This window comes from Tinamus guttatus, unplaced genomic scaffold (assembly GCF_059628265.1).
Source record: "Tinamus guttatus ecotype Peru unplaced genomic scaffold, ASM5962826v1 Tinamus_guttatus_pri_ptg000497l, whole genome shotgun sequence".
NCBI classification, from domain to species: domain Eukaryota; kingdom Metazoa; phylum Chordata; class Aves; order Tinamiformes; family Tinamidae; genus Tinamus; species Tinamus guttatus.
Genome location: NW_028289031.1, coordinates 3,536,443 through 3,562,903, shown reverse-complemented (window position 1 = coordinate 3,562,903; position 26,461 = coordinate 3,536,443). Strand labels below are relative to the sequence as shown.

Here is a 26,461-nt window from a genome sequence, read left to right as displayed (position 1 = left end):
AAGTGTGCTGGCATTTTGGAGTGTTTGACTACAAACAACACCAAGATCAGCAAGTTCTCTCAGATTTCTAAGTTTCAGCTCTCTGATGCTACTAGGACTGTCCAGAATTCAGCCTGTTAAACTAAAAGCAACACAATCCTCACCTACTTCTATTATCAATTTCTATTTATCCAGTGATGGTACAAGAAAGTTTGAATAGCTGCTTCCTTAAGTTTTACATTTAATCAATATCATTTTTATATCCGCCAAGTAAAACTTGTTGGGTATTTGTAATTCAGCAATTTGGAAATGGAATGGTGTAATACACGTGTGCATACAGGTTTCCACAGTGAGTTGGCTGCTTCCTTCTCTTTGCTATGGAAGAAGCACATAGAACATTAAATTCAAAATAATTCTGTGAAATCTATCTGATCCTGTTTATGCAACAACCTGCTGCTGGAATGAGAGGAGAAAAGCAAATCCTGACCTCGACATCAAAATGATGTGAATCACTTTTCATATGTTGACTTGTGTAGCAAGCGAGGCATGAAAACAAAAGCACAATGCCCAGAGTAGTGGCAGTGAATATTTTATCTTACTGACAAAAAGCAACAAGAGACTGAATCCTTAAAGCATATGCCGTGCTGACAATGCACTGTCACTGTGACAGTAATGGCATGTGCAATCCCAGCTGCACTCAAGCCTGGGCTATGAAAGCCCCATTTCTCAGAATGCATGTTGCTACCACTTACCCTTGACTGGCCCTTAGCCAGAGCAGTGAGCTCTGCTCTGTTGTTCATGTTACCATGTATAAAGGGATGTTTAAACCTTTTTTTTTCTTTTTCTTTTTTCTCTCTCTCTTTTTTTTTTCCCAAAATGAAACTGGAGACATTTTGACATCATTATTGCTTCTGAAATCTTCACAGTACCAAAAAGCACCTTTAGGTGACTGAAAACCCTTTATTTTGTATTCAAGCCAGCCGTTCTCTGCCTTTGCACAAAGATACCACATAAATGCCTTTTGAACATCAGGGGCTGGAGCTGCGCCCAAACCCAGAACAGGATTCCATGGCTTTTGTGAAGCCACCCCCTTTGGTTGGTGGCTTCTCAGGCAAGCAGGTTTTCTGAGTGTGTCCCTCTGTGCTGTGTTTGTTCTGGAGCATACACCCATAATACTGAATGTGGAAGGCAATTTTCCTGTGATTCAGTAGACTGTCACTGGTAAAAATATTTAGAGGGTGACTCATGGCCTTGACTAACAAGCATTCATCATTTTCTGTTGGAGATTGTTTTAATTAAGTGTAAGAGTTGATTATGGATAAAGGAGGATGCCGCTATGGGAATGTGTTCTGGTGTGCATGTTCTCTCATTTTTATAGCTTCCACTTGTTCAGTATTCTCTCTAGGCAGAGACATGAGATTCAAAGGTATTAAGAGAATTTTCCCTATAAATTATGGAATCACTGCTTCATGGATACTGTTCTGTCATCAAAAACATCCACTGTCTTCATGCCTGAGCTTTTTCTTCTGTCTTTTGTCAGCTTGTAAGATTTCTGCATTCTCTGTATGAGGTCGTTCCTCATTCCTGCTTCCATTCTCAGTGCAGGTATCTTCTGTGGAGTCCTAACACTCCCACTCTGGTTTGTTGTTTCCTACTTCCTTAACATTAAAGCAATTCAAGAAGTTTTCTGTTATTGACTAATTCAGTTCCATAGAACATGCTGGTTCTGCTTTGGAAACAGCATGTGGAGAACTTAGGTGCAAAGCTCAAGAGAAAGTGGGAGAGCGGCATGGCAGGTGAAAAAATGTATTCAGGAGCTCTGTATATTGGTGTGTGATGGAGGAGGGATAAGCGTTAGCCACAAATTAAATCCTGGAATTATGCATAATGCTTGATTCGTTAAAGCTGAGTGCACCAGCAGATTAGCCTACTTAGCCATCCGAGCAAAATCCTTCCAACAACAAGACAATGTTGACTCTCAGCTCCCGCATATTCGTTGTTATTGATGATTAAGCTTGGTGAATTTAAATGCAGTCACCTCCCTGACTGCAGTGTAGGCATATGGTTTATCCTAACGCTGTAAGCTTTTTTGTAATAGATAAATTATATAGAGGAACCAAAAAAAAAAGAAAAAACTGGTCACAACTGTTTCTCCCATAAGTTGCTAAACTGTAAATTGCCATTTACCTAAGAACCCCAATCTTCTTTCCAGCATCTGGTGAGTTCAGAGGGGATAACTCAACTTCTAGAAAAGAGAGGCCTGAAAATGATGATCTTATTTTCATTCATTATTTGAGTAAATGCTTAATAATGCTCTGTAGAAGTAAGGAAGTGGCTTCCGATCTTACTGCAGGTTAAGTTTCTATGCCCTCGTGACTATAAAACAGAGAGTCCTAAAACAATAGGGAAAAAATAATGCCACAGAAAAGCTTTCTCAGGACTAAGGGGGAAGGACTTCTTTTCATCAGACAAAGCTCTAATTTTATTATCATTTTAAAACTCCGTTTTACAGAGTGACTCTCCAATCAAGCACCAGATGCATTTGTGTGAGTGAACATGACTTCCCTATGAACTCAGCAAATGTATCAAAAAATGGCACTGCTCACTGGGAATGCGGATCATGAGCTCAGCTCCTACTCCTTCAATAACCTAGAAAACTTATGTGAAGTGCAAACAAAGAAAGGGTTCTTCTACAAAAAGGCCAAACTTTTGCGCCCTGGAGAAGACTTGTGCTGCTTAGCCCGTCTGGAAGACCGGACCAGGTTCGTGATCATCAACGTAGGTGGTATTAAATACAAAATTCCATGGACCACCTTGGAGAACTGCCCCTTGACCAGGCTTGGGAAGCTAAAATCTTGCAACAATTACGATGAAATCATGAACATCTGTGATGATTATGATGTTAGCTGCAATGAATTTTTTTTTGACCGTAATCCTAGTGCCTTCAGGACAATCATGACTTTCCTGACAGCTGGGAAGCTGAGGCTTCTCAGGGAGATGTGTGCTCTTTCTTTTCAGGAGGAGCTTGTGTACTGGGGGATAGAAGAGGAGCACCTGGAGTGGTGCTGTAAAAAGAGATTGCGACACAAAGAGGAGGAGGCAGCTGAGGCCAGGCTGTATGAAGGGGAGATGGTGTTTAGTGAAACTACGCAATGTGCCTTCCAGGACAATAGCCGATTGAGTTTGTGCATGAGAAAGCTCAGGGATATGGTGGAGAACCCCCACTCAGGGATCCCGGGAAAGCTCTTTGCTTGTATTTCCATCTCTTTTGTTGCCATCACTGCAGTCAGCCTCTGTATCAGCACCATGCCAGATGTAAGAGAAGAAGAGGACCGGGTGAGTGCAGCTTTTCTCCAAGTAAAGTGTTTTGCATTGTTATCTCCTAGGGGAAGGCGGAGGGCAGAGTCGCTCCAGCGATCACACAGGTATCGTATTCCATATTTACGGTGCGCAGGGCAGGCTGGGGTAGAACAGAGAAAGCTCCATAGGACTTGCTGCTGGGGAAAGATTGGGCCAAACCCTGCTTTGCCAGCAGATCTCTGCCAGTTCACACCAGCAGGCAGCTTTACCAGACAGATTTGTTTTCTGTCATCACTACCCTGGTGACAAATAGCTGTTTTGGCTAAAAAAATTGCTTTAGCTATTAAACTGCTCCTGTTTGAGGCTCAATGATTTTAAGATAAGAGCTGAAAGATAAGATTTTCCTAGCAGTACTTTAGCAAACTGCTTTTAATGACCTTTCAGTACCTCTCTGTAAGAAACACATCTAAAATTATTCTGCTGTCATGAGTGAGGTAAAGGGCAAGGAAGCTGAGGCAGCAATTAAGCAGCAGGAGAAAAACATTGCATATATCCCAATTTTCAGACATGCTTAGTGCTCTCAAGCTTAAGTAGTGGATGTTTCATGAACCTGAAAACCAAATCTATGGATATTTTATTTATTCTGTTTTTCAATAAATTTCCTAAGGGTTTAATCCTTCACTTATTTAAGTGGCACAGATTCCTAGGATTAAGTGCATGTAGGTCAGGGAGAGTTTGCCTGAAAACTGAGAGGGACCATTACATTTGCTTTAAACGTACGGTGACATGCAACACTATGCGGTTGAGATGGGAACTTTTAGGAAAGGTTTTGTGATCTCTTTAGATCTGTTCAAACTGAAGCAAGACACGTTATGTTTAGGCTTATTTTCCAGCTCGATGGTCATTAAACCTAACTGTGAACTTCACCTGCTAAGCCAGTGTTTTACCCAGTCACCTGCTTTTCAGTTGCATGCTGAACTCACCACAAAACAAGACCCTTCTTGTGCCTCATCCTGTAAGTGCTAAATGGCTCATCTCTCACTGCTGCTAAGAGAAAAGAGGGAGGTCATTAACAGACAGAAGAGCTTCAGTATTTTGGAGTGTTGAAAGTAAACAACATGCTGGTGATAAATGGGGCCAAAAACTCCAGAGAGTCCGGTGGGGCATTTTACTACTCCACCTTTGCTTGTAAGGTATGCACAGGGAATATGTGGGTGCCCAGATGTCAGCTGAGTTGTTTAATTTTAAGTCAGATTCACTGAATGGTAACTGTTCATGCCAAAAGAAAAAGATAAAGCATCTGCGATGTTGTTTAATAACTGCCTTATAAGGACTTTATTTTCAAAGCTTTTACCCATGTAGGATTTGAGGATAGTAGCTCAACTAGGTACCAGTTAAAGCTATATTGTCACGATGAAAAAAATAAATGATTGTTTTCAAGACTCCTGCCTTTCATTCAAATTAATCCACAGTGTTCCAGTGTGCTGGAATTTTAAGCACAGGGCAAATTTTACTGTTGAAAACTGAATGTAATTAGTGTTTAGAAGTTCCTGATTTAGGTGACAGCTGACAATTACTTTCAGAATAATCATTTAGCAATTAGACACGTTGTATTTTCATTAGTGAACTGGATGTAAATAGGGAGGCACTCATGGTAATATTTGTGGCATGGAGTAGGGTAATAATGAGGAGGTAGCAAGCGTATTAGAGAACCCTGAATTTTTTGGAAGGCTGGGGCAACTAAAGGGCGCGCATTTTCACAGAGTCAGGTGTAAAATTGTACCATAGAGATGAATGAATGATTACGTGTTCTTACAGAAATGGACAGTCCAATTCACACACATGGAATTCCAAGAGGGATTTAGGGGGCAAGCAACTGCATGTAAGTTCCTATTGCAGCGTTAAGGCAACAGGCTTAATGTGGTCCTTGAATATTTAAGCTGAAGAGTAGTGTTTAGAGTCACAGAATCGCAGAATGGTCAAAGTTGGAAGGGACCTCTAGAGGTCATCTAGTCCAACCCCCCTGCACACGCAGGGTCACCTAGAGCTCTTGTCACAGGACTGCGTCCAAGCGGGCTTAGAACCTGAAAGATCTTTTTTTTTTTTTTTTTTTTTTTTGCCTGTTTGTGGCATTGGTGAGACTGACACTCAAATTCTGCAGTCAGTTCTTATGTTCACAGTTTTAAATGCTGCTTAAAAAACCTGAAGAGCCTGAAAAACAAAAGACTTGGAGAAGATGTAGTACAATAACACAGTCATATGTTGTTTCATTTAGCTCATCAAAAGACATATTGTAGGGTGAGTTGATTAGGCTTTTTCTTTTTTTTTTTTTTTTTTTTTTTGAAGGGGGAAGAATTGTATGAACTTAAAGATTTTTAACTTGATGAAAGTTAAAGGTGAATGTTTAAAAGCCATATCTTAATAAATTCATGTGATAAACTACTTGCCAATATTTAACACCATGATGAGTGTTTACTGGGACAGGTAAGGAAGCAATGAGGACAGATTCTCTGTTTTTTGATGCTTTTGGTTCAAGACAGTACTCTTCTGGAAGGTTGCCTTTAGCTAAACACATTGTGCTTCAATCTCATTCTTGAATAAAAGGTACTTGTTTCAGTAAGAGGTACAAAGGAAAAGTGCTTGTGATGTAACGAAAATCAGAATAAATGATCTTATGTTTTTCCGTACCCTTGAATTATGAAAGAACAGCAGATTTCTGCAGATAAGCTTTATTCTGCTCTTTGCGCAGTGGAGGACTGCGGACACAGGCAAAATTGTCTGTTTGTTTGTTTGTTTTCAGGCAAAGGTCTCTGGCACAGGGGCAGGTGAAGGATCACTTCTGCCATAGTTTATTTCATCCCCTCTGTTCCCTGCCTGCCGTTGAATCGATCCAGCTCAACACTTCTTTCTCTGCTGGAGTTGTAGTCAGTCACATCAGGAGATCGTGGCTGATTTTAGTCCAGAAAAAATGCATGTAAATGCCCATGCCATTCCCTTCCTGATTTCAGTGAAGCTGGACAAAGATTTTGGCATCTGCTACACAGAGCTGCCTTTAGGATCTGAGACCTAGACTATAAACTCCTTTCATTCCATCTGTACCTGGCATAACAAGTCGATGGATCTCATCAGATAATAGCAGTGGAGAGACAAGAGTTCATGTGATTTTAAAGTCATGTTAATCATCTTCAGTTGTGTCCCTAATACCTAGTTTAAAATCGGTGCCCAGGGATAGTTCTTTCATCAGGTTTTGCAATCTCCTAACAGGCAGAAAATGCATGTGCAGCCCTTGTGGCTATGGAACAAACAAACAGTAAATATTATTTCAAGGACACACAGTACTCAGAGTACACGTTTTCGAAACTGCCTGGCTGGAATTATTATTGTTAGGTTTCTGTGTCAGAGCTAGCGTGGTAGGTACTCCGTTTAGCAAGCTGTGGTCTTTCCCTGAGTTGATATTTTCTGGGAAATAGAAGCTTTATATGCCACCTATCTGTCCTGTTACTGCTGCAGGGAAAGAGAGAGGAGCCAATAAGGAGAAAAAAAGTGCTGGAGAGCATTTTTTTGTACCCTGAACCTTCAGTATGATCAGAATGGACCAGCTGTCACATAGGGATATCCTACAGAGGTGTAAGTGGTCTCACACAGATATAAGACTGGAACCCTAAAAGTCAAAAACAATTATCAACTCGGTGAGCGAATTATTTTGGAGATGTATTTTATGGGCTGAGTGCCCATCTCTCTCTCTCTCTCTCTCTCTTAAAATATGTAAGAGGCATACAATGATTTTGTTAATTTTTGTTAACTGCTCCATATGTTCTCGACGACAGCCCCTGAGTTGTTTTAACAGAGGAGTAGGAAGCATTGCATTCCTACTACCATAGCCATCTTTTTCTTATTTATCTTGCCATCTTTTCCCCCATTTAGCTTTATTTACTAATTAAGTGAAATAAAACTCATCAATTCAGTAATGTGTATAATAACTGCTTCTGAATTTTTTGGGGAAGTGACACAAATATATAAAGAAAAAAATCTGTGAAGAGAGTCTGTCATTTTTATTTATGGTAACAAAGTCATAAGTTTTCAGAGGGGAAATTTCTATACAAGATCCAAATACAATGGGTAAAAATCCCCTTGAGACCAAATTTTCAGATTGGGATATTTCTATACAAGATCGAAGTAAAATGGGGAAAATTCCCCTCTTAAGAAAAAATACTTCTGAGACAAAATCATAGAAGGAACCCTTAGACACTGAGTTCTTTTCAGACCAACAAAAATGATCCCCAAGACATAAAAATAGGCAGAAGCAGAGATTATCCATTTTAGGCATATGGTGTCTCCTTGAGAAGGGGGCTTCTCAACATGCTGCAGCAATGGCAGGCATGGAGCGACTCAAGGCAAGTGGCTAATAGCCCAATACCTTACAGCAAAAGCCTCCCCAGTGTGGCAGAGTAAGAGCTGAGCCACCAAAAGGCTCTGAGCGATTCAGCCAAAGGCTGGGTGCCTGTCCTCATGGGCTCTCTTCCTCATGGGGAAAATAGAAAGACTGTTTCTATCTAAAGAGAAAATAGAAAGACCATTTCTACCTTCACCACAACAACAAAGGTAGTGAACTCAGAGATTTCTGTAGCACATTTTTTCCTGATTCACGGAAGCCTTTGCAGACTTGAGTCCCATTGAACTCAATCATGTGTAACAGCGCAGTGTAAAAACAAGAGGCAATCAAACGGTGCTCTCTCCTTCATTGTGCTTTCTAACGTACTGGGAAAAGCCAGGCTAATTAAAGATACTCTGATAGGAAGTTATAGTTCCATAATCTCAACTGAAGAACATTATAACAAAAAGACTCATAAATAATAAAGATAATAATAGCTCATAAAGAAGCCTGAAACTGTTTAACCTTCTAGGCTTAATTTTCACAGCTTTCATGTTGCTGAGGATGGAGAAAAGATAAATTGTGAAGGTGGGTTTTAAACAATCTTGTGCCAGAAGATTTCATTCCGCAAAGATATACAATAAACATTTTCAAAGTTAGGAAAGTTTTCCGTGATGACTATTCCTATGGATTTGTTTATGTTTGTAATCTAAATAGGTAGGTAAATGAGGATGACATATAACCATTTGGGACCTCAGAGTGTCAGAAATGTCAAACATTTGTTGAACAAATGGAATCCTGTTGTCTCAAAAGACTTACAGTTCCAAGTACTTTTAAGTGGGCAAAACTGTCATTTTTAAGTTAAGTCTTTTACTTATTTCATGAAAAAATAATGTGGAGGGATAAAAACAATTGTTGTTGATGCTTTCTATCCTAAGATGGCTTTCAACTTGAGACTCTTGAATGAAGCTTTCCATTACTGAGGAGCTGTAGGGTTGTTGTTTGTTTGTTTGTTTGTTTGTAGGTGTATTGAGCTATTTTTCTATGTGTGATGCTGAGACCCTCAAACTTTTAATTTAGAGCCACATCTTTAAGTGATGCTTAGGCAGTCTGGTTCCATGAATGAAAATCTTAAAAAATGTAGGTTGTTTTTTTTCTCCTCTTTGTGGAATATTCTGTTCTAGAAGTTATTACACAGTCAGTGTAAAATACATACCTTAAAAAATCTCCTTGCAGGAATTATGGATACCTATTTCTAATATCCAAGCACTGAGGGTGATTTTTTTAAAAAGTATCTTAGGGAACTGGACTGGCTAAGTTTTCTGTGGATCATTTGAGAATTTCATTTTTAACTCATTCTTAGGATTCTGCTATTTAAGTGCCAAAACAATGAGCTGCAACAATGGCAGCAGTTACAACATCTGAAAGCACTGCTTGGTGGGCTGCTTGTAACCTGTAGTGCTGATCTGTGTTTTGGGTTTGCCCTGGGCAGCTCTTCCCACAACTGGCTGGTGGCCAGGGAGAGACCAAGTGACAATCAGCAGTCGTTCCTGTCATTCCTATAGTACTTTGCTGTGCACAGTGGAGTTCCTGCAGACACGTGGGATTCACCTTCACATTCACATGTCCTTACTTAAGGGACATAGTGCTCACCAGTGCTGCAGTGCTGTATTTCAACTGAAATACAGTGTTATTTTTCCTTCATAAACTTCAGGGTAGATTTTCTGCTTGGGCAGCGCTTGTTTAAAAATGTTAACGTAAACTCCAAATTATAAGCTTAAAACTCACTGGAGCATCCTATCCAGAGCTTTAGTCATCAGAGATGAGCAAAACTTTGTTTCACTGTTTATGTGTTCCTTCTGTCTCTTACAGTTTGATCACCTGTTTTATGCAGTCTCATGATTAGGTCGTGAATGTCTTAAACAGAATATCTATGATGTTTAACATAGGAGAAATAAAAACTGCATCTGTGCTCCTGTTCAGGTAGCTGTGCCCATTTCTCATACATCAGGCTGCAAGCTAGGTTTCTGAGCAAGAAATTTTCTTCCTTTCATAGATCAGACCGCTGTTGTTCACACAAAATGCAGTGGTGCACTGTCAGCTGTCCTGGCAATCTCAAGCTGAAGGGCAACAACTGCAGAGTTGCACAGTGCAAGTCTGACACATCCTTAACCATCACTGAGGAATCATCCCATAGGTCTCACAGCTCCTGCGTTATGATCAGAGAAATACGCTGGGCTTGTTGCCTTGCAGACTGCTCAGGTTTGTATGAAAGCAGCTGAAAATGAGGAGGTTTGAAAGATAAAAATGACAGTCGTGTTCTGTGGGTCACACACAGCTTTAAAATCAAAGAGCCGGAAACTTCTGTGTGGTGCAATCTAAACCTTGTGTATGGAGCTGTGTGGCTTTTGGAGTTGTGAGCATCTTTCATCTGACTCCCATGGAATTTACAGATATAACACTAATAGCAAAATGTTCTTTGCAGGTCTCAAGAAGCAGTGATCATGTCCTTTGATCATTTTCCTGTGAACTGTGCTTGCCTGCAAATCATCTGAATGATACGGTCCTTAACATATAAGGAATGTCTGTGCTAGCCTTTCGTTTTGTGGATATCAGTCTCAAATGTTTCCGTGGATGGTTATCCAAACCCAGCTGTTAATGTTAGAGCATCCCTCAGTATCCGTTCAGCCTGCTGAGTTCAGGACTCCTGCATCTGCAGTCCAGGGAGACACATTTGGTGGTGTGGGTGCTCAGCACTGCACGCAGTCCTGCTCGCCGCCACGTGCGTCCGCATTGTCCCCTGCTCTGCACTCACCTTACCTGGAAATCACCTCTTTCATAGGTGCCAATTTTGCCAGCTCTTTTGGAGATAGTTCCTCACACCCTTTTAGCAAGACTGTCTTAAGGGACTAATGAATAAGCAGTCTTTTAAAGAGTAGTTATTGTTGATTTTGGTTGCATGGACAGAGGGCTTTGTCACAACTAGTTGTATTTAATCATGACTGTTGGAGAGCTCTCCCCAGCTCTCTGTCTTCTGTTTGGTTTCCCTTTGGAAAAATAGTCAAGAATTATCTACATTTTATCCTCTATAATCCTCCCTCTTCTGAAAAAAGAAATTCCATCTTACTGCTGGATTCAAGCTATTTAAACTTTAGGGGCTGTATCAAGTTGTTGTATGACAGCAACTCCTTCTAGAGAAGATAAAGGGTAGGTGCTCCCAGTAAGAAAAGGAAATGCCTTTTCTGTTGCATCAAGGGAGTTGGGAGGAATATCATATTTTCTTTCATTAAGAGTTGCCCTTAGCATGGAGGGGGCAGATGAATTGTAGAACAGGTTTGTACATGGTGAGTCTGCAGATCCTCTGCTTGAAATTCCCCATCACAGCAAAGATACTGCCTGAACTGCTAGTGCCACGGCTTTTCTTCACCTTGGATCTCAATCCTGAGCTGCTTTTCCCGAGTAAAGAGATAACCTTCTTCACAGGACAAGGAGTTTCCATGGAAAACTTTGAGGATGGTGGGTTACAATAAATTTTTGGGAACCCACTGAAAGTCTCTGTAATATCCATGTTACAAGTCAGAAAATGGAGAGTGGATTTCTATGTTCTGTGAGCTTGGGGGTGAGGCAAGAGTTGGAAAAGATAAAATTTCTTTGACTTGTTAATAACAACTCTTTTGGTCTACAGTATATCCTCTCATGCATAAATAGCAAACTCAGGTCTTCTTTTAAATATTGTATAGGTATGCTGAAATATGACATTAATGATAAATAATTGAATAGCTAAGAATCTTCCATAAAAGCATTGGTAACTTTGTCCTGTTGTTAACCGGTTCACATTTTGTGTAATGTGGCTCACCCAAACGCTCCATTCTTGGTCTCTCTTCATATTTTTCTGGTTTCACCACTGTAAGTTATCTGTACCTACCTATTTTATTTATTCCCCTAGCCCCTAGGTAAACCATCTAGGGAGTCTTTGAAGAAATGTCATAATAATATTTGTTTGGCCTCCAGTCATCTTTGTAAAATTAATACAACTCCTCAGTATTAGCTTGCTTTGTAATATCCTGAGGCCACAGCATAGCATCTTCACTCCATCGGTTGCTCCGCTGCCTTTCATAAGAAAGCTTGTGCTATGTGAGCTTATTCAGTCCTGTCTAGTGGTTTGAAAGAGGGAAAACTGTCCTTTATTTGGAATAAAAATATCAGCTGGAAATTTCATCTCAATGCTCAATTGTTGCTAACAATTTGGGAGGTTTGGAATGAGAGAGAACAACTAAATTTGTATTTGGCCAGACCTCATGTAATTGGACTGACATAAAGACCTAATCGATATGTGCAGCCCTTAGAAAAATGGCATTCAATCATTTAGAATTATAAATACTTATATTTTCTTTGCTTACAGTGTGGTGACAGGGGTAAACCACCAAAATTTTTGAAATTGAGGAATTCTTGCAGTGACCATGAAGAGAATTAAATTCAAGACAAACTAAGGCAGAAATGTGGAATATAAACAATAATTTCAAAGTAAACAGCCAAAGTTTGGCTAGAGTTTTTTTAAACAAGGCTTAAGAAAGGTTTGGAAGAAAATTATAAGGTTGGCAACTTTAAAAGTATAAATTAACCACAGTTAGGTAAGCATATAAGCATGGCATTAGTTCTAAGCAAAATTGTGAAAAAGATGGTATTGAGTGCAAACAGTCACATTTATGAGGACAACAGTATATTTCAATGTATTCTATGCAGAAAATCACTTCTTGGCCAAACGTAAAATATTTTTTGTAAGTTTATGAAGTTGTTTGAGAAAAACAACTTTTGATGTAAGCACTTGTATTTCTGTGATACATTTGAATTAGTGCCACACAACCTCTTCCTTTAATAAAAATTGCACGATTCAGAAACTTACCTCCCTTATTAAATGATTTAAAGTTTTCTGATAGCTCTTGCAGTAGAAGAAAAACTACATGAGAAACTACGACCAAGTGGTAGTGCATGCAGGAAGGCACATACAAATGTCTTCCGTTCTGGTCCAGAGCTGCTTAGCTTTGTCACTGGTGCTCTGGGAGAAAATAGAGAATAATTCAAAAGAAATGTGCAGATAGCAGCAAAATGTTGGAAGTAAGCTGAACTGATTTGAGCCTGGCTGCTGTGTGCAAGTTCATCAATGCAGAGTGCACCCTGTAAGTACAGAAAGTGCACCCAAGATAAAAGACCCTTGTGGAAAGACAGGACTCGGAAAGGATATGGAGATCGTGGTGAATCATCTACTGTACCCGATTTCCCATTTTCACCTGGTAGAGAAGAGATGAAACATAAGACTTTAGATATCTTTAAAACAGGAAAGCTGGGAGGGAGAAATTAAAATAATGGTTTAAAACGTGGAAAAGCAGCTTTAGAAGGGGATACTGAAAGGAGTTTTAATTCAGCAAACAGCAGTGAAAGGGAACGTGCATGGGCAGCGTTGGGCAGGGAGCCGGCACGTGAAGCTGGAGCCGCTGCCCTCTGCAGCCTGCAGAGCGCGGGGGTTCGCGCGGGAAGCGGCTCGGCCAGCGGCGCTGGGGCAGCTCGTGCCGCGTTCGAGTGCATTCTGGCTGCCCTTGGCTGCCTGCTGCAGCTCAGCTGAAGCCCTGGGTGTGATTCACGAGGAGCTCCGCAGGGGATGAGCCCGGCAGCCATCCCTGCCCTTACGAGTGTGTGAGCCCTTGCCAGCCTGTTAGCGATGCTCTCGCTTGGGCCAGCTGCCCTGAGGAGCAGGAGTTTCCAGTAAAGATGGTATAAGCCCAGGCTTTTTTTGGCCCGCTTACATTCAGCCCTGAAGTCATCGGTAAGATGGAGTGAGCCGTGATGATTTATAATTGTGATTAATGGCAAAGGCAGCCAGAAGAAGCGCTGAGAGTTTGAAAGCTGCCTGCAGAGGAGGGGTGCGGGGGCGCCTGGCCTATGCCCACAGCATCCCGACCAAAGCCTCGTGCAGCCCTGGCTGTAGCTGCAGGCACGGGGGCAGGTTGTACCAGGGAATGGGCCGGGTTGCGGCCCAGATTCAGCTCCAGGGCCCAGCTGCTCTTCAGCTCCAGCTGGTTGGGTCATTTGTGAGCAGGACAAGGCAGCTCCACCTTGACCACAATAACCATGATAAATGCCAGGCTTCCTGGCATATCCTCACATTCCCACGTATGCATACATTTTCCTTCTGCTCCAGATAGTTTCCTGAGCCTGGAAACCAATAGAGAATGCAGACAATAGTGTGAAGGTCCCAGTCATTCAGTACATCCCGAGCTTTGTTTGAAACCCGGCATGTGGGACCCTGGGTAGAGACAACAACAGAACAGAAAATGCAGCTCCTGAAGGGTCTGTGCACAGGGCTTCTGTGGGCAGAAGCTGTGGGTGTTTTTCTCAGTCCACGGCTAGTCAGTGTTGTACACAGTAAAAGCACTGGCTAAGTGTCAGGTAACCCAGGCTCTGTATATTGTTCTGGGGTCGCAGAAAACACTGTTCTTGTTTCCTGGAGCAGTCCCAGGAAATGTGGAAGACTGCAGGATTTTGCAGTGGCCAGAGCCATCCTGAACAGATTTCAGCCCTTCACAGATGCAGGAATACAACTTCCCAGCGCCTTAGTGCAAGGGCAATGTAGTAGCAGATTGCCAGCTGCTCCTGGGCCGGTACCAGCAGGAGAGCAAATCTACCCAGAGGCAAGACAGGCAAATACTTCACTTGCTTTCAGATAATGGGATAAAGAGAAAGGGAAAAAATCAGGTTGGAAAGAAAATAGAAGAGGAAAAACATATGGCTGACTCCGTCCTTCTTTCTTCCAAGGAGAACAAAAAGATTCTCCCGTGTTACAGGAACCACCAAAATAATGTGATTCAGTAAAATAGAATAAGCAATAAGTGGGAGGCAGGAGGAGGAGAAAAGCCTATAAACAAAAGGAAAACTGGGGGTATAATAGGGAAAATAAGCCTTAAAATGCTATAAAGAATAAGATCTTAAAATCCAGTTTAGTGTGTTATAAAATATGTGTGTATGAGAGTGAAAACAGGACTGAGGAGCTTTTATTTAATATGTAAGCCAAGCTTTAAAAGAAGAAGGGAAAAAAGAGAGAGTATGGTTAAGGCAGCTCACAGTTCTGGACCCTGTGCATTTATATGTAGCACAGCAAGATACCTCAGCATAGTTTTACCCCAGCGTTGTGTAGGTGGGATTACAGCAGGAGCATCCTAAGAGGAAAGGAGCAATTTGCTTAAAGAGGTCAGAAGTCCACCCTGTGGGGCAGCCATGTCCCGCTTGGGCTATTGCCTTTGGGGAGCAGTGTTGGGGCTACATGGTCCCATTCCTGGCGGGAATGGATCACACAGCTCAGCAGGGCCCCAGCAAGGACTTAGCCCTGCACTGGTTCTGCCCTGTTTGGATTTACACCGCCACTTATGGAAGGCGGGCCCCGTCTCTGTATTCGGAGTCCCGCCATGCCTACGAGGAACAGGCGTGCTGTAAATGCCAAGGGTCACGCTCGAGTTTGTTGAATCAAGGCTGTGGGGAGGTTCCGTCTTGTTTGCTGAGCACTACAGGTTGGCCCAGTAGGATAGAAATCACAAGCTGGTCTTCTCTGTAAAGCGGGAGATGGCTAATAAGCAAGGTAACTGAGCTTCCTCACATAAGAGCTCAGGGCTTAGCATTTACTTAGGTTTATGCGGAGGGAGTTTTTAAAATACTGTATTTTCTAAGCCTCAGGGGCTCTGATGCCTTGATCAGAGCTATAAAAGAGAATGGACTGAGAAGGAAAATTTATAGTTTATATACTACAGTTTATAGTTATGTGAAATTGAGGGGAGGGGAGTCTTCTGGTGTTTAATTATTTTTTTTAACTTTCAATTTTAGTGAAAAACCGGACCAAACTCAAGAAAAGCATTCCATAAACAGATTTTTTTTTTCAGAGACACTAAGAATGTCAGTGTTTCTAAAGGGAAGTTATTATTATTTGGAGGATACCACTGCTTGGCGAGATCATGGTTCTTTCCCTTATTAGTGCTGCCGAGGGTGGCAGTGACACAATAAACAAGTCCTTTGCGCCGAGCACCACCAGAGCTCAACGTGTGCAGGTCCCGCGGGCGCAGGTGCCCTCCTGGGCTATGGGTGCTGGGGACCCTTGTGGGCTTCCTGCAGGCAGGGGTCTGCCATGGAGCAACACTGCCACATGTGAAATCCCACCTCAAATGCCATGGAGGTTCATGAGTTTCAGTTACGAAGCCTTGTTCTCGTGGGTCCATTTCTTCTTATGTAATTCTTTGTCTTTCAACCATGTGCAGAGGGCACTGAGAGACTGTAAAATGGTCCAAGCTCCCTGAGTAGACCCCCACTACAGCTAATCACTATTTTGACTCACAGGAGTTGTTCTATAGAAGGACAGTAAGTCTATTCTTGCACGTGTAGTTTGTAAATATTTAAATACCATTAATAACTTGTTTATGAGTATCTTACATAAACAGAAGAAAATTGTGGACAAGCCAGAAAGGAATTTCAGATTCCCCGAGGCCCTAGTCCCAGCATCTTTACCCAAGCTCGTAATTTCCTTTGCTAGTTGAACATTTTAGGAATGTAGAATTTGGAGGGGTCCTCTGAAGTCTGCAAGTGCAGCCCCTTGCTATCATGGGTGACCGCATCACACAGTCACTTTCAGTCACTGGGAAGCTTCAGCTTGAAAGGCCTCTGGTCTTGCCTGTTCCTGCCGGAGGGCTATTTTGGAACCTTATTTGTCTTCTGATGAGTAGCTTCCAAAAAGCCAGTCTGCCCCTATTTTTTTTTCCTGACAACATTGTCCCTTTGATTAGTCATATGGTCTCTTTGCAAACAGGTGGTGCAAATGTAAAGTGTCACCTCCCTCTCCTCCCCGCTCCTGTCTTGCTGTCCGAGTCCTGTAACTTAACTGCTGATGTCCGTGCAGCAACTTCTCAGCTGCTCCTGGACGAAGTCACCTGTAGGAGTATAGGCAGCCCAGGAGGGTACTCTGAGCTTTTCTGATTGCCTTTGTGCTGAAGAGGATCATATTTTCCTTGGCATGCTTGAGCTGGGGACTGTAGACATGCAGGGAATAGATGGAGACAGCAGTGCTTTCCACAGCTCCAGAGAGAAACTTGAATGAGGACGTTGGACTATGCTGCTAAAGAGCAGTTCTCTTTATCTCCTTGATGTGTTTACAGACAGCAATTGGCTCTCTCCTCTGCCCTGATTTTGCTAAACAAGCCAAATGCATTTAATTCTCTCATGTAAGATAGGCTTTCCATCCCACTACTCAGCCAAGGAACTTACATTACTCTCCCCACTTGTTCTGGTTTGAAGCGTCCTGCCAGAACTTGCATTTTGGGACCCAGCAGGTTTCCAATACAGCTGTCACTTGTTTTGTGGGTAGGGGTGTGTGAGTGCACATATGTATTTGCTAGCCAAGAACCTAGTGATCTGATATTATGGTTTGTTTCAAGGCTGAAAACCAAAGCTCCTGAGAAGCTGTGTTTACTCACTATAGTGAAACAGGCTACAAACACTAGAAAACCAAGAAATACAAAGCGAAGAGAATACTAGCACAGTGAGAAGGCAGCAGAACCTTAAGAAATGCCTGGTAAGAAACGTGCGCACCATCATTGCTCCTTAAGCTGTAGTGTAGTCCCTGTCCCTGCTGTGTGGTATCATCAGGCTGGGAGGTGTTAGCACATCCTGTTCCCTTGAGTTGCTCCCAGCTGTGGTCACCAAGTCTGACGAGTTTTTAAATGTCAGATGTTTTATATATCCCCCAGCATGCACACTCATCCTGGGGTGAGGTACTATTTTGTTCCTGATAGGCATCTTAAGAACAGGGGAGTGGATGATGTTCCTGCAATTACATCTGTTTTCTGTATGTATTTATGGTCTTTTTCATTCTTTATGTATTTTGTGCTGCTTGCAGTTTTCAGTTCTTGGTTGATTTCCATGAGGACAGCCAGATAATGTTACTTTCCATCTAATAAATATTGTTGCTCTTGGAGAAATGAGTGCTAACAGGGAGCACAGGTGTGAGGAATGCTGGCCAAGGGGAAGGTATTTAGGAGAGGGCATTTGGTGCATGTGTAGCACTATTATTTACCTGTTTTCCATTCTTCCCAGCAACTCTACTGCAGGGGGTCAGTATCATAGGGCAAAAAGAAGGAGGCCAATGGGCTGTGAAGAATAAATTGGTTATGTGGCAAGGACAGTAAGTGAAGGAGGCAGGGAAATGGATGGCAGCCCTAGGATCGCTACAGCTGGTCAAATCCTCAGTGTTTCTGTCTTTCTTTACAATGTAACTAACTCTTGCCTCAATGATGTGACTCAAATGTCTGAGACATTTTCAAGGAAAGATAGCACGTCTCAAGGCTCAACGTCTATGGCATAGAAACCTACATTCCCACCTGCATTATCCAGGTCTGGCTATCCAGGTCTGGCTATGTGTTTGGGAGCTGACTTGGCCCCAAGGAGCAGCCTGCTTGAGGACAAGGCAGGGCAGCTCTCGGAAGCCCAACTGCTTGACTTGCCCGACTGGCGCAGCCGCTGGGATCATCTGTAGCCTCTATGTTCCCCATAGGCACAGGGGTAAACTCCTCGCACACAGGTTAGTCTCTTCCCTCTAATTTATTCCCAGAGCCTTTTCTGGGCTTTTAACATATCCATCTAGCTTTGTAGTTCTGTGTGAGAGCACTTGGAAACATAAGTGCAAGGCACATGCAGGTAGCTGCATCTCAGTAACTCTTTGACTACATGGCTGCAGCTGAAGAGTGTGGCTTATAATTTTACAAGCTGATTAGACTCTGGCTGTGGATTTTACACACCCTGAAAGGTTACCCACTAGCAGTTGCTGTAGTCTTTTGGCGTGTCCCATATTCTGTTTTGTGATTCATATTTGCTTGTGGCTTCACTTTGCAGAATGAAAATGACAGACAAATGTGTTGAAAGAGGGTGGTTTGGGGCTGTGTTGCATTGAGATCGAAGGAGATCTGGAGATATGCCTAGAACAGGTATAGCTCCTGCCTGTTTCCTCTATGCAAAAAGAAACATGCCATCCCAAGGGCAATCCTACAGGAGCTACTTGTGCCAGCAAGGCACAGCTGGGTTGAAGATGAAGCACAAACTGAGCTCTATCTGCAGATCAAAGTGTGTATAGCAGGAACCAGAGGGCTCTTGCATAGCTCCTTGATGACTTCAGAAGCAGACACCATTACTTTGAATTCACAGGCAGAACACTTTGAGGACAGACCATGCAGCAGCTGAATCATCTTTGCTCAGGAGCACAAGAGCTGTTCAGAGCAGGCTGGCTCGCTTTCAAACCAGATTCCATCGCCAAGAGGGCAGTCTGGGTCTGAGGGCAACACTCCAGCGGTGGGTCACATGGCAAGAGTCATGCACTCACCCTTCCTTGAAAAGGGGCAGGACGTTCTCCTCAGAAAATTGCTTTTCATCAAAAAACGGTAGCGTGAACAAAATTTAAGGGTTTATTTGAGTGCAATGGGGATATTTTATTTATGGGTACCTTGCCATTTTGCTTGAATTTTTCTTGGGAAAGTTTTCTTCATTCACAAGCAAAACTTGGGATAAAAAGGGGCCTTAACCCAGTCTATGAGAAGCCTGATGCTCCAGGTACTCCCTCAGGTTATGGCAGACCCAGGAGCAGGTTTCCACACTGGCTCCTGGAGGGCAGAAACTGGGTCTTCCACAGGCCAGGCACGTGCTGTAACCATAAGGCTGTTACTGAGTCTGAAGTAGGGGGTCTGCCCTCTACATCTCCACATGGACATTCAGTGAACCAAACAGCTCCGCTTTGCCTCCAGGCCCGGGGAGAACACGCAACGTGTCTGTCGCGTAGCCGCGTGGCCATCAGGCCGCGAGCAGGGTTTTGTGAGGGCTTCGGATACTTTAGCTCTCTCGCGACTGCTCTCAGGTGCTGAGACGTGGGTTATGTAAGATTCCAAATGCCAGATTTTTATTAATAAAGGGTTTGATCACATGAGCACAGGGAAACACTTGAAAAACATGAACCAAGAGGCTTGTGTCAACAAAAGGCAAGTGAAAGAGAGTCAAAATACCTTTTCTTAAATGCTGTGATTTTAAAGCTTATGTAAGATATTTTTTAATGGAACTACTCTCATTTTTAAAAAAATATTTTTAATCCATCAGTTTGACAGTGCTAATACATGAAGGGAAATCCGTCTCTATAGGAGCAAAGTGGGAGGCACTGAGGCTTTACAGCTTTTTTCCTGACAATGCTGGGGAGCTGCTGACTACACAAAAATGTGTGCGGAGTGACACAGGACCTGTGGTGGTCAGAGGTGACCTGTCTTTTTGACATCTCCTAATACCAGAGGAGAGAGATGCTGTCAAAGCCTACAAGAATCTAGAGAAAGAGCAGAATTTCTTCTCAGGAGGCCACGGAGGCCAAAGTAAGGGTCAAGAAATCACGCAACAAGATCTAGAATTTTTCTGGGGCGCAGTACAGGGAATTACCAGTGCCAGCCAAACCAAACCATTTCTGAAGGATGCCTTCACTTTTTAGATGGGCCATACAGAGCAATGAATGCAGTTAGATTTGAACATCAGTGACACCAGCTTTTCTTTTTGTAATTTTCTCAGTAGTTCCTTTGGCAAAGAAAATGTTTCTCCACAGGGAAGTTACTGCAGTTGGCTTTTTGACAGCAAATATCTATAAATCTTAGCAAAAACACTCACTTTAATTTGTCTGCATAGGATCACTCACTGAAACTTTCCTTCTTTTCTTTTTTGCTGTCCTGAGTTGACATTAGGACATGGCCCCAGTATGCAGTGTAAGTTATTTTCTCATATGCAATTCATTTCTGCACAGGAGGAAAAAGAATCTGCTTGTTAGTGGAAAGAAACAGACATGCACACACAAATATATGCATGCATACATATTATATTAAAGCATTAGTCATTTAATATTAGAAAGGTGAAGTGGAGGGTGCCTTTGTGATTGCTGTTGTGATGTTTTGTTCGGCACTCAAAAAAAATCAGAATTAAAAGAAGTTTGTCAGTGGTCCATTTTAACGTATCTTTAGTTGGTAGTGCAGATGTGAATGTGTAATCATACAAATTTACCAGCCTAGAGGATTAGTTAGCATTAGAACTAGCTATTCTACTAAGGAAAAGTGAAAATCAGTTAACTAGTTGTTTATGTGCATGTTGATGGCCATGAGTTGCTGCAACTTGGATCATTTTGGAGAATATATCTATTTGGTACGGATCTATTTTGGGCAGGATGCTATCCCATTCTGTTCACACTTGTTTTTCTTTTATTCCAATGGTTGATTAATTCTTGGTCCCTTTTTATCCCCAACATCAGTGTGTGTATATGCTTTTTTGTTTGTTTTCTTAAATGCAAAAAAAAAAAAAAAAAAAAGCCCTAAGCAGAGTTATATCTCCAAAATACAAAGCTGAAAGTCTTAGAAAAAGAAAAAAAAAAAAGGCTTTTTCTATGTCATTATCAAATCAAGGGGAAAAAGCATCAAACAGAAGCAGCTGCAGCCAAGAGAACCAAAGTGCAAAGAGCATAAAACGGCATAAAACACATTTTCTGCTGTTACTGTTTGTGATTTCATGTTGGGATTATAATAGGTCATACCTAGATGCTACCAAAACATGGTCCAGGGAACAGAAATAGATTCAATTAATGAAGAAAATGGCCTCTGGCTGGTTAATAGACAAGTCTGTTTTCTAAAAGCCTCTTCAGATCCTCTTTTTCTCAGAACAGCCTTTGGACAGAGCCCGTCTTGTTCAGATTGCAATAGGTTAATAACAATATTGAGAAAGACTAGCACTCTGCTAAGATAATTATGCATTAGCTAAAAGAGGGGACCGTGTCAGCCCATTAAAATGAACTCTGTGTAACAGAGCATTATCACTCCACTCTCCTGAAAGTAAACATTTCAGCATTCACGACGTTAGCTGTCAGCAGGGGGAAGCGGGGAGAGCGGAGAAAAGCCAGAGCCCGCCATCCGCCCGGGACGGAGCACATTTCATCTCTTTATTGCAGTGCTCGCAAGGAGCAGGGCAGGGATGGCTCTGTCCCAAGCTGCAGGAGCAGCAAAGCCACCTCTGCCCTTTGCAGAGCTGCTCCTGTGCCTTGGAGATTGGGTTGCAGGAAGCTTGGGGACGTAACTAGCGAAGCTATAGGCAAGTGAATCTGTAGGATGAACTTGTTGCTATGTAGGCAGGCAAACAGCTCCCTCTGGGAGCTATCTGCACAGATAGCCCATTGATGAAGAAAAATTTTCAGGTCTATTTGCCCCCACACCAAGGCCCACATACAAAATAATTTGGAGCAGTTTCCTTCCCTTTTGGACCCAATGGAGAGCACCGGAGCAATTAAGTGCCAGATTAACTATCAAACACTGTAATATCTTAGCAAGTCCATTTCAAGGCTATAGTCTTCATGGGCTTCACTTCACCAGTGCTCCTTCCTCTGTTAATGGCAGTGTGTATTATACACACACTACCTACACAAGGCACGACAGAAGCAAGAAGCTTCCTGCCAGATAGGTCTCTTAAGGCAAGCTGTATTTTTAGTCTCCGTGTGTGGTATCAGGGTAGCGATGCACCTTCCACAGAAAGGCAGTTTGCACACGGGAGGCCTTTTTTTCCCCTCCTTGCTGTTGCTACTGCTTCGCTCTCCTCACTCACAGGTTTTCTGCTGAGCGCTGCTGCCTTCAGCAGTCGGCCCTGTCCTGGGGCAGACCTCAAGGCGGGAGGCGCCGCTGCCCATGGCTCCGCGCTGCTGTGAGGCGCCCGGGCACAGGGCTCGAGCGTGTGGAAACGTCGCGGTTCCTGAGCCGAGGGAAGAGCCTCACTCCTTAATCATGATCTGGTAGGAGAGCAGCCCCTAAAAACAATATATGTTGCCTCATCGGTTAAATCTGTGATAGAACTACTTGTCGGTGACCAATTTAGTTCAGTGAGGCAGATATAAACTGAGCTCCTTCTGGTCTTCACACCTATCGAAATGAGAGAGGAAGCCAAAGGCAGGCTGTCTGAGACAGGCACTGCGCTACTGGAGCAAGATCCCCCCTCCTCCTCCCCTCCCTGCAATATGCTTAAGGCCTTGGCAGCAATTTCAATGGTACAAGTAATTTTTCAAAATTGTCCCCTTGAGCAACAGTGATGGATATAAGCCAGTTGAATGGGGGGGGGGCGGAAATCTATAAATACATGGCCCTACAGTTGTTCGTAGTATTGAATATGAGGACCTCAAACAGGCTCTGAAGATCCTTTTTTCTTTCTTTTTTTTTTTTTTCCTGTTAACATCTCTGTAGTCATTGTCTCTTCTCCTTAAGCATGAAAAGGGGAAGGGTGTCTCAGCATTTTGGTTAACGTGTTCAGTAACACAAGGCTTTATATACATACACACACACACAGAGATATATACACAGCTACAGATGTACATATGTATGTATATGTGTCTGCATATATATATGTGTGTGTGTATAAAAACTGTATGTGATGATACTGCATTGCCGCCAGCAGTTCAGCTGCCCTTGAAATATATATCCCGTCGCTTCCCTGCATTTTGGGGAGCGTTCAAGTACCCGAACAGAGCAAAAATCCCAGCACCGGGTTTGCCGTTTTCTCACAGCAGGGAGAGACCAGCGTACAAGCACCCGGGGAGCGGTGAGGTGGCCGCGTGGCCACGCGCTGCACAGGCTGCCCCACTGCTCCTGCCTGGCGCGGGGGCCGGACAGGCAGAGCTCCTTGTCCGTGTGCCCGGTACGAGGGCAGCCCTGCCCCTGTGCAGGCCCGTTTTGCTGCTGCGGTTGAGCACGGGTGAGCAGGGCTAGAGGCACAGGCAGGCCGAATACCTGTGGCACTGGGTGCTGTACGGCCTCGTGACCATGGGCGGTTACAGCCGGTCTCACAAGCAGCTCAGAGCCAGGCCGGTTCGCCCTGTAAACACGCACGTCCCTTCTGCTCGCAGCAGCAGCGCTTCCACACAACGTTCACCAGGAAAATGGCGCCGGCCCCACACTTATCTGCATCCAGCTCTGCTTATTTAGAGGAACCCCTTGTTATTCTGCTGCTGTCGCCAGCAGAGAGGGAGTGGAGAATCGTCCCCACCTTTCTGCTGTTGAATTGACAATCAAAAACCAATCATCACCAGTGTTACTCATTGCTATTCAAATGCTCCAAGGTTTGCTTGTTTACAAGTTTGGCAACTAAAGAGCCAGAGATGTCTGTTCATTTTCCACTAAGCGAACTTACAGGGAAGCTTTTTAAAATACTTTTCCGTCCCAGGAAGCTTGCGGAGGGTATCGTTACAATTACTTATTACAGGTTAAATAATTAAAAATACTTGCCTCTCCGGCCCCTACCTCCACCCCCTTTCATAAAAAAAAAAAAAAAAAAAAAAAAAAAAACCACTACGTTTATCACTGCTTTATATAGTCTTTTGATTAACTGTAGGGATAGTGTGTTGATAAATGCTGACTTCCATTTAAAAATATGTTCTATGCGCTGTGAATAACAGATTACAGATGACCCCAAGCACTGCACTTAAAATGTTGTTAAGTGTTTATGAGCTATTTATAATTTATTATTGATCAGGAAGGGAGGGAGGAAAGACACATTTATTAAAATCCATGAATCATGCAGTAAACCTTTCTAAAGGGTATTAAAGACTCAGCTAGAAACTCGGAGTGAGCCCTGGGCTGTTTGGCAGTGGGGGGCAGCTGATACCATCACGTCAAATTCCTGGCGCATGGAGATACTCTTGGACCTCGTTAACCTGTCAGGCCTTTGGCTAGAGGAGCTCTAGTTTTTAATCGTCTGTTCCAAGGGATCTTCATAGCGATGGCTTCACTTTGTGGCTAGCAGTTCCTCTCCATTTCACATGTTTTTGGCACTCCCCCCTCAAGAACCACCATGCTCTTTTTCTTTGGCTTGCTCCCTGGCTAAATCCTGTTCTCTTCCCCTTTTTGTATCCCTCCTCTTCTCCCCAGGGCGAATGTTCGCAGAAGTGCTACGACATCTTCGTGCTAGAGACCGTGTGCGTGGCTTGGTTTTCCTTTGAGTTTCTCCTGCGCTCCATCCAGGCGGAGAACAAGTGCGCTTTCCTGAAAACCCCGCTCAACATCATCGACATCCTGGCCATCCTGCCCTTCTACATCTCCCTCATTGTGGACATGGTCTCCACCAAAAGCAGCAGCAAACCTGGCGGTGGAGCTGGCAACAAGTACCTGGAGCGTGTGGGCCTGGTGCTGCGCTTCCTGCGGGCGCTGCGCATCCTCTACGTGATGCGGCTGGCCCGGCACTCGCTGGGGCTGCAGACGCTGGGGCTCACCGTGCGCCGCTGCACCAGGGAGTTCGGGCTCCTCCTGCTCTTCCTCTGCGTGGCCATGGCCCTCTTCTCACCACTGGTCTACCTGGCCGAGAGCGAGCTGGGAGCCAAGCAGGAGTTCACGAGTGTCCCCACCAGCTACTGGTGGGCCGTGATCTCCATGACCACTGTCGGCTACGGGGACATGGTGCCTCGTAGCATCCCAGGACAGGTAGTGGCCCTGAGCAGTATCCTGAGCGGCATTTTGCTGATGGCTTTCCCCGTCACCTCCATCTTCCACACCTTTTCCCGCTCCTACAGCGAGCTGAAGGAGCAGCAGCAGCGAGCAGCCAGCCGGCATGTGCGCCTGCTGGAGGAGAGCACCAAAGCCCCGGATGGGGACAGCTCACAGGGACTCTGTGTCTCACCCCCTCCACATGCTGCTGCTGTGGAGGAGAAGGTTCGGTCAGCAGCGAACCAAGAGAGATGGTGCTGACTCTGGACAGCTGAAGACTTGAATTGGTAGCACAAGAAGCAGCAGGCAAGAGGGGCTTTCACTTCTGTGAGAAGAGCCTCCTGAACTGCGTGAGTTAGGCGCAGACACAAGAGGCGGCCCCTAATGAGCAACTTTGGATTATAAGGGCCTGCTGAAAGGTGTCCCCAGGAACTCCACCGCGTGCAGCTCTGCTCCATCGCTACTCGTAGGGCATTTCTTTTCTATCGAGCTAATATCCCTGGCAACCCGCAAGGGTACCCGCAAGTCGGTACCTCAGGGCAGCAGGGCAAATGCATCGCCTCCTTGCCTTGAAGGCAGCCCCGAACCGGCATCACCAGGAATTTTTCCTGGCCGCTCTGCCAGGGCAACACAGCCCTCACCAAGTCGAGGGGCACTGTGGGAGGGAGGGGTGCAGCGGAAGGGCAGATATTTCCCTTTTCCTTTCTTTTTCTCAACAGGGGCTTGATTTCATCCTTTTTCTAAATCAGGCACCGCAGTTGGGCAGTTCTGACTTGTGTGCTAGCTCGGTATGTATTATTTAGCAAATACGCGCATTTACCACGGTAAGCTTTGTATCTAGCCCCATGACAGAAACTACATAGCCAATCCTCCCAGCTATGGTACTGAATGTTAACTAACTTGGTTTTATTTTTTTTTCCTTTGTTCACAATTGAATATAACAAGTACCTTTACAAATCGCAACATTTCTCCACTTTCTTTCCATTCCTTCCATCTCTCACGTATTAAGAAAAAAAAAAAAAAAAAACATATGCCTATATGTCAAGCAGACACGGCCCAGGAGCGGGAGGGTGATGATAGGACACAGCTGCTCTTGTCCCCTCATGGGGGTTGCAGTGGCTGCAGCCCCATGCAAGCAAAGCCACAGGAGCCCGTGAAGATCCTGCCGTGGCCTCTGGCCCAGGCTGCAGCGCAGCAGCTGTGTCCTGCTTTGGGGAATGAGCTTCGCTTTCACTCTTACTTAGGAAAGGATTATCCTGTGATC

The 26,461-nt window shown here is 43.8% G+C and overlaps 2 protein-coding genes across 3 annotated transcripts in view; one reads left to right on the top strand and one right to left on the bottom strand.

Moving 5' to 3' along the window:
• The window catches only part of KCNG2 (potassium voltage-gated channel modifier subfamily G member 2), a 51,878-nt gene extending 26,420 nt beyond the window's left edge, over positions 1-25,458 (top strand). Inside the window, exons 2-3 of the mRNA XM_088533365.1 lie at positions 2,492-3,315; positions 24,646-25,458. Of these exons, the coding sequence (XP_088389491.1) occupies positions 2,560-3,315; positions 24,646-25,458 (1,569 nt within the window). The 5' untranslated portion in view covers positions 2,492-2,559. The remainder of the gene's footprint in view (positions 1-2,491; positions 3,316-24,645) is intronic.
• Positions 14,433-26,461, bottom strand: part of SLC66A2 (solute carrier family 66 member 2) — a 67,651-nt gene continuing 55,622 nt past the window's right edge. For both annotated transcript variants that reach the window (XM_088533418.1, XM_088533419.1), the window contains one exon: positions 14,433-14,446. The gene's annotated coding sequence lies outside the window, so the exon portion shown is untranslated. The remainder of the gene's footprint in view (positions 14,447-26,461) is intronic.